The sequence below is a fragment of the Sinocyclocheilus anshuiensis genome, unplaced genomic scaffold (assembly GCF_001515605.1).
Source record: "Sinocyclocheilus anshuiensis isolate Anshui unplaced genomic scaffold, SAMN03320099.WGS_v1.1 scaffold544, whole genome shotgun sequence".
NCBI classification, from domain to species: domain Eukaryota; kingdom Metazoa; phylum Chordata; class Actinopteri; order Cypriniformes; family Cyprinidae; genus Sinocyclocheilus; species Sinocyclocheilus anshuiensis.
The window spans coordinates 64,757-78,222 of record NW_015555763.1 but is presented as its reverse complement, the minus strand read 5'-3'; the positions used below and the strand labels follow the sequence as shown (position 1 = coordinate 78,222).

The window sequence follows — 13,466 nt, the reverse complement described above, 5'->3', positions numbered from 1 at the left end:
CAGGCTGCTAGATTCACTTTCGCCTGAAAGTCGTGTATGCCTAAGGTTGAAAATAAATGATGTTTATAGTGAATGCCCCTATAAATGGTCTTATTTTTACGATTTAGTTTTAATCCAAATGATGCGCGTGCTAAGTGAGTGAACATCAAAGATCACACAACAGAAGTGTGCGCGCTCTCTCTCTCTCTCTGCCTCTCTCTCGCGCGCTCTCTCCCTACCATTAAGTAATTTGTGCATTGTTTTACTTACTTGTTTTTTTACATATCCGACCGAACTACAAACTTTCCAGTGATGTCTGTGAGAAAGATATATTCACTCGACAAGCTTGCGCATCTGCGCCGCCGCACGCTCAATCCACTCAGCGCGCTTTGTTTATCAGCTCGTGCACATCAGCTATACAGGCGTTAATACTGAATGTTTAACATTATATTCATTGCATACATATACTTCGTAGCAGACATCCTTAACTCCTTTCTGCTGTCTGTTGTTCTGTTGTCGGTGTTTCTTTGAATATGGCGCTTATCACATGCTGTGTGGTATTGTCGTTTGGTATCGGGGCATTTTAACAAGTACGAGTACAGGAGACCAGTATCGGGTCCGATACTGATACCAGTATCGGTATCGGTGCATCCCTAGTTTATTTATCTTGTACAGTGTTGTTAATGCTGATTAAGATTATTTGTCGAGATGTTTTATATATAAGATTAGACAGATGCGCGGAAGACCGGTGGCCCTGCATGAGCGATCGTTTATGTAAACATAAGCGCTGTAAATCAAATATGTATACATAGAATCATCATATTTAACTCATTAATGTGATTGTGAGATATTTCTGCCTAATTCAAATGTTAGTTAGTTCAGAAGTGTGGTTAATCTGTCAAATTTACACTTAATGTATATCTACCCATGTTTACATATGCTGTTTAGTTTCTAAAGTTTATATGCTTAAGGATGCACATTATATATGTATACAGGGATTAAAGTTCCATTGCTACAATGGATTTCCGTCAGTTCATAAAGACAGTCACTTGCTTAATTCCTGAATGATTCAGCCGTTCGAACGAATCATTTGAATAAATGATTCAGTGATAAAATCAGTGACTTGCCGCCACCTGCTTTTAAAACATTAATCTCGACATTAATTTATGAATTTAATTGCACTCATGCTACCTCTGAGCCTCATTAAACGTCTGAAAATGTACTTACAAGCCACTTTTGTGTTCTTCTGTGCCACCACTGTAGTACATATTAATTTATTAATACTAATTTCATATGATTGGTAACTTATTTGTCTTATTCTACATATTGTTTTAAATATAAATTTTTAAAAAGATTATAAACATACATTTTTGAATTTGACATAGATAAAAATGATGCCATTGCAAAGGTAAAAAGAAAATACTCCTGTAAGTCACTTTAAGGAGTCAAATGTCACCTCGTATTAGGAAGGCTAATTTTTGATCGGAATTTTTGATTATTGATCAGAAGGTGCTCCTAAATTTTTTAATTAGGAGGACAAGCGCTCCTAATTACAAGAAGAAAAAAAACTGCTCTTAAACTGGATGTGTGACAGGTAGGCTATGGCTGAGGAATGGGGGTTGGTCGAAGAAAAATTTTCAGTCAAAAGATTTTTTTTTTTGCTTTAACCCCTGCAATATAATAATAAGTAGAATAAGACAAATAAGTTACCAATCATATGAAATTAGTGTTCATAAATTAATTTGTACTACAGAGGTGGCACAGAAGAACACAAAAGTGGCTTGTAGGTGTATTTTCAGACGTTTAGTGAGGCTCAGAGGTGGCATGAGTGCAATTAAATCCATAAATTCATGTGGAGATTAATGTTTTAAACATAACATTTTGAATACAGAAATATGATTTAAATAACTGAAATTATACACTAAAAATGAAAGTAAATCCGCCAGTAGGTGGCGGCAAGTCACTGATTTTATCACTGAATCATTCATTCAATTGATTCCTTCAAACGGCTGAATCCTTCAGGAATGAAGCAAGTGAATGTCTTTATGAACTGACGGAAATCCGTCGTAGCGACGGAACTTTAATTGCTTTATAGTACTGCGTACAGCTTTATATCTGAGGATGTAATCTGATGATTTACATTTGATAATGTTATCCTGTTTGTTCTAATCACTTAATTTATGTAATTTTATTTCTCCTTTCCTTATAGACCACACACACATATACCCACACGACCATGCACAAGTTTGTATAGACCAATGGCTATCCGTACCAATGTAACCAGTAAACTTGATGGACATTAAAGTAAATTAACTGGAGTTCCTGTCTCCGTGTCCTTACCGACACTCCATGGTGATGACCAAGTATACCTAAGAACCAGCACACCTTCCCTTCAAAAAGTATTCTAAAAGATTCATTACAAGTCTTCTAAAGCTATACGATAGCTGGTGTAAAGAACAAGGTTAAATGAGTAGGGCCAATTAATCGGTTAAAATTTTCTGCACCGTGAAGGCTGTCACATTCATATCATGTCACGATGACAACATTATAAACATATTTTCCCATATTTCATGATGATGATGCCCTTCTGAACAGTATATTTACATTGAATGCTCATCGGCACAATACCTGCCGTGTCTGTATATATGACGAACAGAGCTTCTGGACATGCGCCTTGGAAGCGGCTGCAGGTTGTATCTGGTGAACCTTGCTGGAACTATTGCTGACTTGTTGGGTTTTGAAAATGAACCTAAACTGTGTTAAAAATTATAGGTTTGCATGGCATATAATTCCTTTGAACTTTAATGTGTGAATGATTAGACTAGCTGACAATCATTAACTTTAAGATTTAGGTAGAGGTAGCCTATATGTAGCTATAATATGGTTTTATTTATTTTTTTTGCTTTTTTGGAGAATTTTGTCCTGTCTTTTTTTTTTCAACATGTTTAGTGTTTGAAAATTATTAGACTACATTTGACAAAAAAAATCAAACATGCATAAATTGGAGACGAATTTACTGATAATGCAACATTATGTGAATAATATATCAAATTGTATTCAAACAACAAAGCCCATTCAGTCAATGACATTACTCTCTAAGACTATTTTAGTCTTTATATTGTAACCTAATGGAACCACTGAAAAATGTACAAAGGGACTGCTCAGAGATGAAGATACATTTTAGATATAGAAGGTTGACTTTCAATAAAAGTCAAAGCAAATGTGCTGTAGGCCAAATATGCATGCATATTTTACAGGGGATCAGTGAGTTGAAGAAAGGATATTAATGTATCCAGGCCCGTAACCAGCTATGAGGCCACCGAGGTCCGGACCTCTGTAAATGTTTTATGTTCAAAAATAAAAAAATGTCTTTGAATGATTAATTTGCTGTTAAACTCCTTATATGAATGCCTGCATGACATGTATAATTCAGTTGAGACAGTTTGCAAGAATGTTTAGCGTCTGATCGATAAAATGATCGCTGCGAGACGCTGGCGGAGTGAACGAGGCTTGAGAGAGTTGTGAGTGAGGGCACAGGCGCAGATCCAGCTATTATAAGTGTTTTTGGACTTGTCTTTTTCACTTAATTTAACACTTTAGAAAATTAAAGGGGTCATATGATGCGATTTCAATTTTTCCTTTCTCTTTGAAGTGTTACAAGCTCTTGGTGCATAAAGAAGATCTGTAAAGTTTCAAAGACTAAAGTCTCAAATCCAAAGAGATATTCTTTATAAAAGTTAAGAGTCAACCACACCTACCTAAAACGGCTCGTTCTAGCACGCCCCCACATGTCTACGTCATGATGTGGGAAGATTTGCATAACGCCGCCCAAATGTTCACGCAAAGAAAGAAGGCGTAACTTTTATTCTCGCTGTAGTATTGTTGCTGCCGCCATGTCGTGAAGGCGCTGTGTGTTTCGTTGTGAAAGTGAAACTACTTTGTTTGGCCTTCCAAAAGAGGACGATATCCGCTTCGTCATGCCTAGAGCTGACTCACTCTAGCCCTCCGGCCGCCGCTCACTCTAGGCCGCCGTGTGTTTCGTTGTGAAAGCGAAAGCACAGCACTCCATGTGGACACACCAGTACATGGTTCCATGGTCGACCCCTCCCACTTTAGAGACCTAAATACAAAAAAAAATTAAAATAAATAAATAAAAAAAACAACAACATTCAAATGACAGTTTACACAAAAATAACACAAACAAGCCCAGCCACTGGCATAAAGGAAGGAAACAAAATGGCCAAAAGGAGGCAGATTACATAAATTTAGCCTCCCAGCTAACTTAAGCACAGAACAGAGCAATCCTGTGCCAGTGCTTCTAACACAAATAAATAAAAAAATAAACATACAAAAATAACAAAATGGACCAAGGTGAGTCCCAGACAAATCTGTTAAAACTTTAAAGGAGACATATTATGCCCCTTTTTCCAATATGTAATACAAGTCTCTGGTGTCCCCAGAATATGTCTACAAATTTTCAGCTCAAAATACTCCACAGATCATTTATTATATCATTTTGAAAATGGCCATTTTGATTGAAAGCAGAAACACGCTGTCTCTTTAAATGCAAATTAGCTGCTGCTCCCCGCCCCCTTTTCCAGAATAGAGCTGCGCCATTACAGCTAAAACCTGTAATTACCTGCTAAAAAAAAACAAAAAAAAAACAGTTTATCGCGCTGAAATCATGCGTTTTAAACCATATGAGTTTAAACTCCTGATATACGTTTTTCTGAGAGCACACATCCGAAGCACACGTACAGAAAGCGGCTGTCACAGCATGCGAGTACTAAACCAAGTTCTCATTCACACACAAATTTGTTAAAAACACACGAGTTACAAAAACGGTTGGTTATGTCTGTGAAGGTAAACAGCTGGGAAATAAAATCACATTTTAGATCTGTGTGGCAGCAGCAATATACATTCAGCGTTTCCCCTGCCATTATATTAGGCCCTGCCTCCGTGTTGCCAGATCCAGCTAATATAAGTATTCTTGGACTTGCTTTTCCACTTAATTTAACACTTTAGAAAGTTAATAAAGTAGGAAGCTGCTGTTTAGAGTAAGCGATATCTTGCTCTTATTTGCAAAAGATTTCGAAATAATTTCGGTTTATTTTTAGTTTTTTTGTTTGTTTTAGTATCAATATCTGGCAACACGGCATCGCCGGCACTTAAACTGAAAGCAATCAAAAAAGCCCATTGACAGGTTTTTGCTGACAGGATACGACATTCTGTAAGGGAAACGCAAAAATGATCATGATATTATCTGTCATAAACGTTATGTCAAAAACAGTAGCATTTAACACTAGTACACACAGATCTGTAGAACAAGTAGGTTACAGAATGAAATGAAATATGCACAAACTAGCCATGAAGAAGTCTATGCTATGCCATTCATTATATTAAATTTTCACAAATCATGCTATAAACTTTCAAAACGGCACTAGACAAAGTTATTGTAGTTATGTATTGTTGCAATAAACAACTGATAAATGTATATAATGAGTTGTATTTGTAGGGGTTATTATAACACAATTCTTTAACACCAACCCCCCCCACACACACACACACACACACACACACAGCCCCCCGGACCACGCTAATTTTCAAAGCCTGGGTATGGCCATGAATGTATCCATATTTCATCTTGGTAATGGTAATGCTTCTCAAGCAAGTCAAAATAAATTGTATAATTAATTCACGGTGATTTTAAGTCTGAAAACTCATTGCAATTTTTTACAAAATTCATTTCAAAACTAAATAAATTAATGAATTTTATAACCAATGGTTTCCTTAAAAAAAACACTTTTGTGAAGGAAAAAGAAAGAAAGTAAACAAACTATATAATTAATGTCATTGTTTGGGTCTCTGAGAGTTTAAGTAGATGCAGGGCAATCATTTGCAGGGGTTGTTCCATTTAGGCCCATATCAAGTAGGTTTAAGACGCACAAAGTAGGATGCGACATTTGGCCAAAGTAATGCCATCCCAGTCATCAGTATGAGCCATTGCGTCATGGACCATAATAATACTCAGACATCCCCAGATAGTGCATTCATTCAACCCCCCTCTCTTTAATCCTTTGTCCTGCTTTTCCCTCCCGAAGTCCAGCACCTGAATGTGCAACTCTGTGCCGGGTTGCTTAGCGACGTCGAGTGGCGTTTCTGAGCCAAGAGATCCACTTGTTAAATCGAGACGTAATGTAACACTGACATCTTCCTCCAGCGACCGATCAATAATGCCAACAGGTGTTTTGTTTTTATTCGTGGCGGATATGTGCACGTATGTTATTTTATCAGCATTTTGGTCAATTGTTTTTAGAGTGATCGAGCGCTCAAGTTCTGGATAGGAGCAGATGGCAAACTCTCATAATCTGCTTTGCTCAGAGTGGCCACGCGCTCCTTGAATGCATCATGCGCCGAGGTAAGAATATAGCATAGATTGTTTTCAGTGTCACGTATGGATCTTTAATGTGCCTCTATTTCGTTTATATTTGCGTGTATGTATTAAATTAGTTTAACGCGACATATTTCTTTATTCACTGAAGACTAATCAAGACGTTCAAACACAAAACAGCCTGTGCTTTTGTTCATGGAAGTGAAGGGACGCATTATTAGGGTTTCAGACTAATGAAAAATGTCAGAATAAAACGTTGGGGCTTAAAAGTATGTGTTCTTTTACATATCTATATATTTGTTTCAACAGCGTTTTCAAAAAACGTTTCAGTTACCACAAAAGTTTGTCAGAGTACGCTAAATAGACGCGGGGACAGAAGTCGCGTTAACCTGAGGAGGTAACCATAGTAACAGTCTACCGCTCGAGAGCTTTCCGTTAAGTGTCGGACGGGAAAATGACAAAATGCCATTATCACTGAATTACATATTTATATATTACAAATTATAATAACAAAACTTAATTGTATTTGACGGGTAGCTATAGAGGCACCAAAAGACTATTCTTATCACGCGGTCGAGGAGAAAGTTACCGATAGAAATTAATTTAAAACGTCGACTCCCTGAAAGTCTTTGTATAATTGGCACACGGTTGAAGAGGACAACATTTCCCAAGGGGTTTCTTGTTATTTTTCTTCATTCTGATACGAAGTAAGATTGGCTTCAGCAACCTGTTGAAAGTATTGGCAAATTGCCCGCTGCGATTGTGACATGAGCAAGGTTGACGACAGTTGAGTTCGTACTCAATCATCAATCTTGTAGACTGTTACTCTGGATTTATGCGTTTTTAAAAAGGCACTATAAACCCACCTGCTTTGTTTTTCACCTCTCTAGTGCATGCATTTTATGTCTTCACTGTACACCATTTTAGAGCGGTTATTATAATTCTCCTCTTTGCAATGCCACTTGAATTCAAGGTAGATGTTACTGAAATAAAACCATGCTCAGTGCAATTCGGATGCACCGGCAAAAGTAATTGTTAAGCTTTTCTTGCATCAAGTGGAATCCTAAGAGCCTCAGGAAGGGTGTCAGGATATAATATTTTTCATAAATATGTTTTCACATATGATTTTGCTCTTCCTTTCTCCCTTTGGTTTTCTACAGGACTTTGACGGGCCCAAATCCTAGCTATCATGTGAAGGCTTTGGCCTCCTCTTTGACATTGTGCCATTAAGCTGCGCTGCCTTACTCAAGGCACTGGACTGTAAAAATGTCACCACCGGCATGACCATCATTACTTATTTAAGATCACTACATCAGGAGGTAACATCGCCACCAACAACGAATTGGCTCCTTGGGCACAAAGGTGCTATGTTATTACTGTACACCCTAGGCTTTTATGCCTCCCTTGGCCTGGCTGCCCCCCAGGGCAACTTCCCTAGGCTCGAGAACATAGGGGCATATAAATCTGTCAGCACCATGCCGACGAGGGCCACATGTGGAATTCCTGAGAGAAGTACTTTCTGTCAAGCCGTCCAGGTTCAGGAGGATCTCCACACCTGTATCCAGAAGTTCTGTATCCAGGAGTGTCCGTATAGCTCCTCTACGCTAGACTACACCGACATCCTCGCCACAAGCGTGGGCGTGTGCTGGAAGGGTGATGCATGGGACCACCGTCCAGGCGCGGAGGCCGATTCCACCAGCTTCATCTTTCCGACCTCGAGAGGTTGTCCGGCTTCCCCGTCGACTCTAAGCTTCGGCCAAGCGAGCTCATTTACTCTAACGATGTGGCTGAAACTCGAGCAAGACACTGTAATGTAAGTAGACACACGTCCAGAATTTTCCCTTAAGAAGATCAGAGAGGCAGTGCAAGTGTTTCTGTCACTTAGAGAGTGAATATTTTACTTAATCATCCGGATCAGTTTCAATACCTGCTCCGTACCAGGAAAAGAATGACTTGTTAGAACACTGCTGTATGATCTAAACCTGATATGGATTAGCTCGGCTGCTCGCCTTGCCAGAGCTGGTTTTATTCAAACTAGCTTTCCTGTGTAGTTGATCCCCACTCAGCTGTTGGTTGTCGCCCCCTCATTTTCAGACATTTCCTCTGTTGTATCTCCACTTTGAAACTGTGTTGGTACATGGAACACATTCTGTGAGGAGTCCTGCCAAGTTGAAAAAGCTCTGAGCCCTGTTTGCTCTGCTCTGGCAAGACCAGCTGTGGCCAGTTTTAGATCAATGAAATGAAATTGCCACAGTGTTTCCTGAGCTCTGGCAAAAAAGCATCAACTCAAAGGCCACTTTGTTTTTCCACAGCATAGAAAATGATATAGTTGAAAGTGGGTGATGGGATGAAAGGATGGAGTCAGAGAGGCTGTAGAAGTAGAACAACTGTTTCAGCATTTTATATCAAGTGCAGAGCATGAAAAGAGAGAGAAAGCCACAAGCGTGTAGTGTTGAAAAATAAATAAGCAAGTACGTGCGGTCAAGGCGGTTCATTCGTCACATTCTCTCCTTGAAGCGGCGTGAGGCAGAGTCTACAGGCTTGCGTGTTTATTCTGTTCTTAGTGAATTAATTGGCCTGTGTTTAATACCTGCCTAAGATCCCCTTGGTAATATAACATAAAAATATACACCGCTCAGACGTAGTTTTTTGGAACACTTGCCTTAGTAGACATATTGAATACTAAAACGTTGCCTTCCCTGGAGAAGCCTGGCCTAATTGCAAGTGAAGCAGGCAGCAGAAGCGTGGCTATAGGTGAGATGTTTCTGACTCCGGGGCCAGCCGCAACCGGAGTACAAATGCTTTATGATTTATTGGATGCGGTGGCCTGTGTTCGTAAATGCTGCCGTTTCCCGTAAAACGTCTGTAATGGTGTTTCATATGACAGTGTATGAGGGTGTTTTCGAGTAACAAGAAAAAGCAAATGGAAAATATTGATACAACATGCATAAATGTCAGAGTGATGTTCATTTTAGATGTCAAGGAATTTCCCAGTAAAAATACATAATGCACAATCGAGAGTTGTTGGATTATTTTAAAGGTATTTTTAAAGGGGTATTGATTGTTTACTAATGTCTTTCACTGTTCCTATATGAAATAATGAGGTGCTACATATGAAGTTGCATTATGCAATTCAAAATATTTAATGTAAATTTAGGCCTGTTCTGGATATTCTTTTAAGTGGCTTATTTTGAGTACTTCAATTTCTCTCAGCCAATCATTAATGTTTGTTTTCCTAATGTGCAGGACTTTAATGGAAAAGAGCGCTGTGGGCAGACTGGTGCTGCTGGTGACAGTCTCCAAGGATGACATTCAGATCCACTACGGCATTCACAGCAAACAAAACTTCTCCATAAGCATGAAGACTGCAGGTCATATTAGCATAGGCCACTGGACACACATGGCTCTACAGGTAGGCAGAATGTTTCTATTCTCTTATTCTTTCCGTGGTCATTTATATGTGTCACATACTACTCAAGACAACATGACAGAATGTAACTTCATAATGTGATATCCAACTGTAAAGTCAAACTGAATATTTAGTGGGAAATAGGGCAGGACTTGATTTTATCCATCAGGATTTGTTTGGATCACTTTTGGATATACCGTGATGTTATTGTTTCATTTTTGGTTATGTTTACAGAAAAGAAAAGTTGTTTCAGGAGTGGAAAGTTACTGTATATTTTCAATAAGACTATGTATTAATAAAAAATTAAAATTGCAGTTGAAAATTGTCAAGCTATTTAATAGGGGTTCTCCGATTGATCGGCTACCGATCACTATCGGCCGATAATCACGTTGGGATGATTGATCGGCGGTCTCTTAAAAGGCCGATCTCAAAAAAACGATATCAAGCTGATGACGCTGCTGTGAGAGGTTTGGCACAACATGCAGCGGCACCGTCTCACAGAGCGGGTGAAATAATTATAATGCTGAAGGTGAGGTACTCACCTTCATATATCTTCATTAAATAACTTATAAAATAATTTGAAAACCTTGTGTGAGACGTAATTTCACAAACAGCGTGAGTGAATCACCACTTGCGCGCGCGCTCTCTCCCTTCCTCTCTCAAAAAACGCAAATGGCTTCAAATCACCACATCGCGTCTGTCTATAAACGAGCTGCACGCTGCACAGTTGACACAGGAATTGTCACTTGCACAATCGAGGCAGTGTCACATCGTCACTAAAGTTTATAAATTGCATCTGTCTATAAGCGAGCTGCACGCTGCACAGTTGACACAGGAATTGTCACTTGCACAATTGAGGCAGTGTCACATCGTCACTAAAGTTTATAAATTGCATTACTTTTTAATTCTTTCAAGTGTTTAATCATTCAGTGCTCACGCGCTCTCCTGGAGACCGCGCACTCACGCACACTCGCAGCGCACACACATAATGCCAAGTTCACATTATTCTGTTTGCAGTGCATAGGCCTACGTGGTGCATATTTTTTCCGCGCTCATGTTAACGGATTAAAGCGTTCACTGCACACGGTTGCGGTCCGGCAGTGCGTTCAGGAGCGGTGCGTCTGCAGCAGTGCAGAGATCATTTCTGCACCGAGTCTGTTGCTGCGCTGCAAGCGCTGAATTAAAGTAACAGCACATTTTTTTGCAGTAAATATGAACCTGGATTGACACGAAAATGTAGTAATTACACCATAAATGAATGGTAAGTTTGTGATAACGTAAGAAAAGTAGTTTAAATGTTTTGCCACTTGCTTGAGCAACTTAATATATAAATCTAGAAGTAAATGCAAAAGTAAAAACCATTTAATAATGTGTTGCTTATATTTATTGTGTTTAAACATCATCTGTGAAAGATTCTATTACTGTACTGTGTAAAAAAAGAATTGCAATGCTGAAAAAGCATTTCCATTGACAATGTTTGAAATCAAAATAATGGATAAATGTTGTGTTTGTGGTAAATAGCCATGGATCAGTAACAGACTCCTGTGTGAAAGCTGCTTTCCCTCTCACAAGAGTCACCTAAGAGGGGAATTTCCCCCATTTTCAAAAATGAAATTCAGGCCCTGAATAAATATCTAAAAATCCTGATTGGAGTATCACTATAAATAGTTCTAAATGATAAAAAGAAGGCTTTAAAAAGATCGGTATCGGTGATCGGTATTGGCAGATACTGCTTTCTGTGATCGGCCTCAAAAATCCTGATCGGAGCACCCGTACTATTTAATATGTTACAACTCAACTTACTGTTGCAATAGAAAATGCCTCAGGACAGAAAATTGTGTTTGTCAAACCATTTCATGATGTAGTCTAAATGGTTGAATTTAAATTTTTTTGTGAATTAGATTTTTCAGGCATAAAGAGGCTTGATGTGATCAAGATTATTTAAATATATATTGTACAATAAAGTACATCCTGCTTAGGTGTCAGTAGGGACGAAAATATTTTCTAGCATTGTGGAAGAAATCATATGATGTAATAAGCTTGGTCAGGTGTCATGTAGTGTTGCTCTGGCAACACTAAATCACCACCCATTCATATTTGAGGTAATTAGCCGCTGAAAAATATTGATATTAATATTGTGTCGGGAGAACTCAGGTTCTCGCTGAACCCATGTCACAACTGATTTCCACTTTGGACAAGATGCATGAATAGAAGGCGTTAATTACAGTGGTAAACATCTGCTTTCCTGCAGCTGTGAGGGCAGGAAGGGGGAAGAGAGCAGGTCAACCCCTCATACACCCCGCTCTGAATACATATCAACACACACACCAGGTCCAGTCGCTCCTGCTTCATTCCTGTCAGAAACATTCAGCTGCTTTTGCCTCTGCTTTGTTTTCAAAGAATGATTCGCATCCAGTGCAGCAATGCAAACATGAAGAGCACAAAACTGTGGAATTGCTGGGTCATGTTTCATTCTCAGCTTTCAGAGCCCTTTGCACTGACAAAGTACCAGTCAGTCCCATTAGGACTGGCTCTCTGGCATTGTTCAGCTTTGGAAATGGCAGCCTGTATCTCTGTGTCAGAAATGAAAGGAGAAGGAGCAGAGGATAAACTTGGCCATCATCAGGAAACAGAGTGCTGTGTCTGTGGAGAGCATTACCTTACAATAGTAGTGATTATTATGGCTTTAAATTGCAATCGTTCAGATTATGAATAGCAGGTTGACTTCTGGGACAGAAAACATTATTATGATAATGAGATCCTTCCCACGAATTCAGAGGTAATATGTTCCCTTCCTGTGACAGCCTTGACTTGGACTATATAAGAGATATTTTCTGTGCCCATTAGGAATTTAAACTGCAGACCGGCCACTGTATTCTAGGGACAAAATTAGCCTATTTTCAGCCTTAACTCTTCATGGTGGTCTACTTGCTGAGGACTATTACTGACACAGTCTCTAAGTACCTGGTTTCAGGCAAGCTTTTTTTCCCAGGTACAGAACTATCCCTTGAATATGATTAAGAAAAACATTACGTGTAAACATAAAAAATTATTGTTTGTAACTGTACAACACTGATATTAATGAATTATGCATCTGCCTTTTTTTAAAGTGACAGATAGACCTTTTAACTGTAAAATTACATATTTTCAATATCGACTAGTTAGTGGTTTACTTGAACAATTAATGATGTATAGTGATGCTGATTTAGGGTCAGACACCTATCAGATGCATTTCTTAGGGATATATTCATGTTTTAATAAGATAAATGACAGGTATTAAACACAGGATAAATAACTCTGACTCTTTATATACTCTACAAAAGTAGAGATATACAGATTATGCATGATATTCATATTATGATAGTTTGTGCAGTAAAAGATTGTTTAGCCTATTTATGCTGAATGTCTGTCTGTTAATCCTATTTAAAGGCTGTAAGAAACCCATTTCTGAGAAATCTCTTAATGTCACGATGCACACACACGAGGAATGAGGAGACCTCGGGAGGCCATGGCGGATCAGGGGCATCGGGAGGCCATGGCGCAGCAGGTAGTTTAGGAGGCCATGGCGGATCCGGAGCCTGGGGAGGCCTTGGCGGAGCAGGGGACTCGGGAGGCCATGGCAGAGCAGGGGACTCGGGAGGCCAAGGCGGAGCAGGGGACTCGGGAGGCCAAGGCGGAGCAGGGGAC

General features: G+C 39.1%; 1 protein-coding gene across 1 annotated transcript in view; it reads left to right on the top strand.

The window, feature by feature from the left end:
- Window positions 1-2,634: 2,634 nt before the first annotated feature.
- Window positions 2,635-13,466, top strand: part of LOC107674023 (usherin-like) — a gene marked incomplete at its 3' end in the record, with an annotated part of 75,579 nt that continues 64,747 nt past the window's right edge. The window contains exons 1-3 of the mRNA XM_016467885.1: window positions 2,635-2,669; window positions 7,531-8,183; window positions 9,617-9,782. Coding sequence (XP_016323371.1) covers window positions 7,651-8,183; window positions 9,617-9,782 — 699 coding nt within the window. The remainder of the gene's footprint in view (window positions 2,670-7,530; window positions 8,184-9,616; window positions 9,783-13,466) is intronic.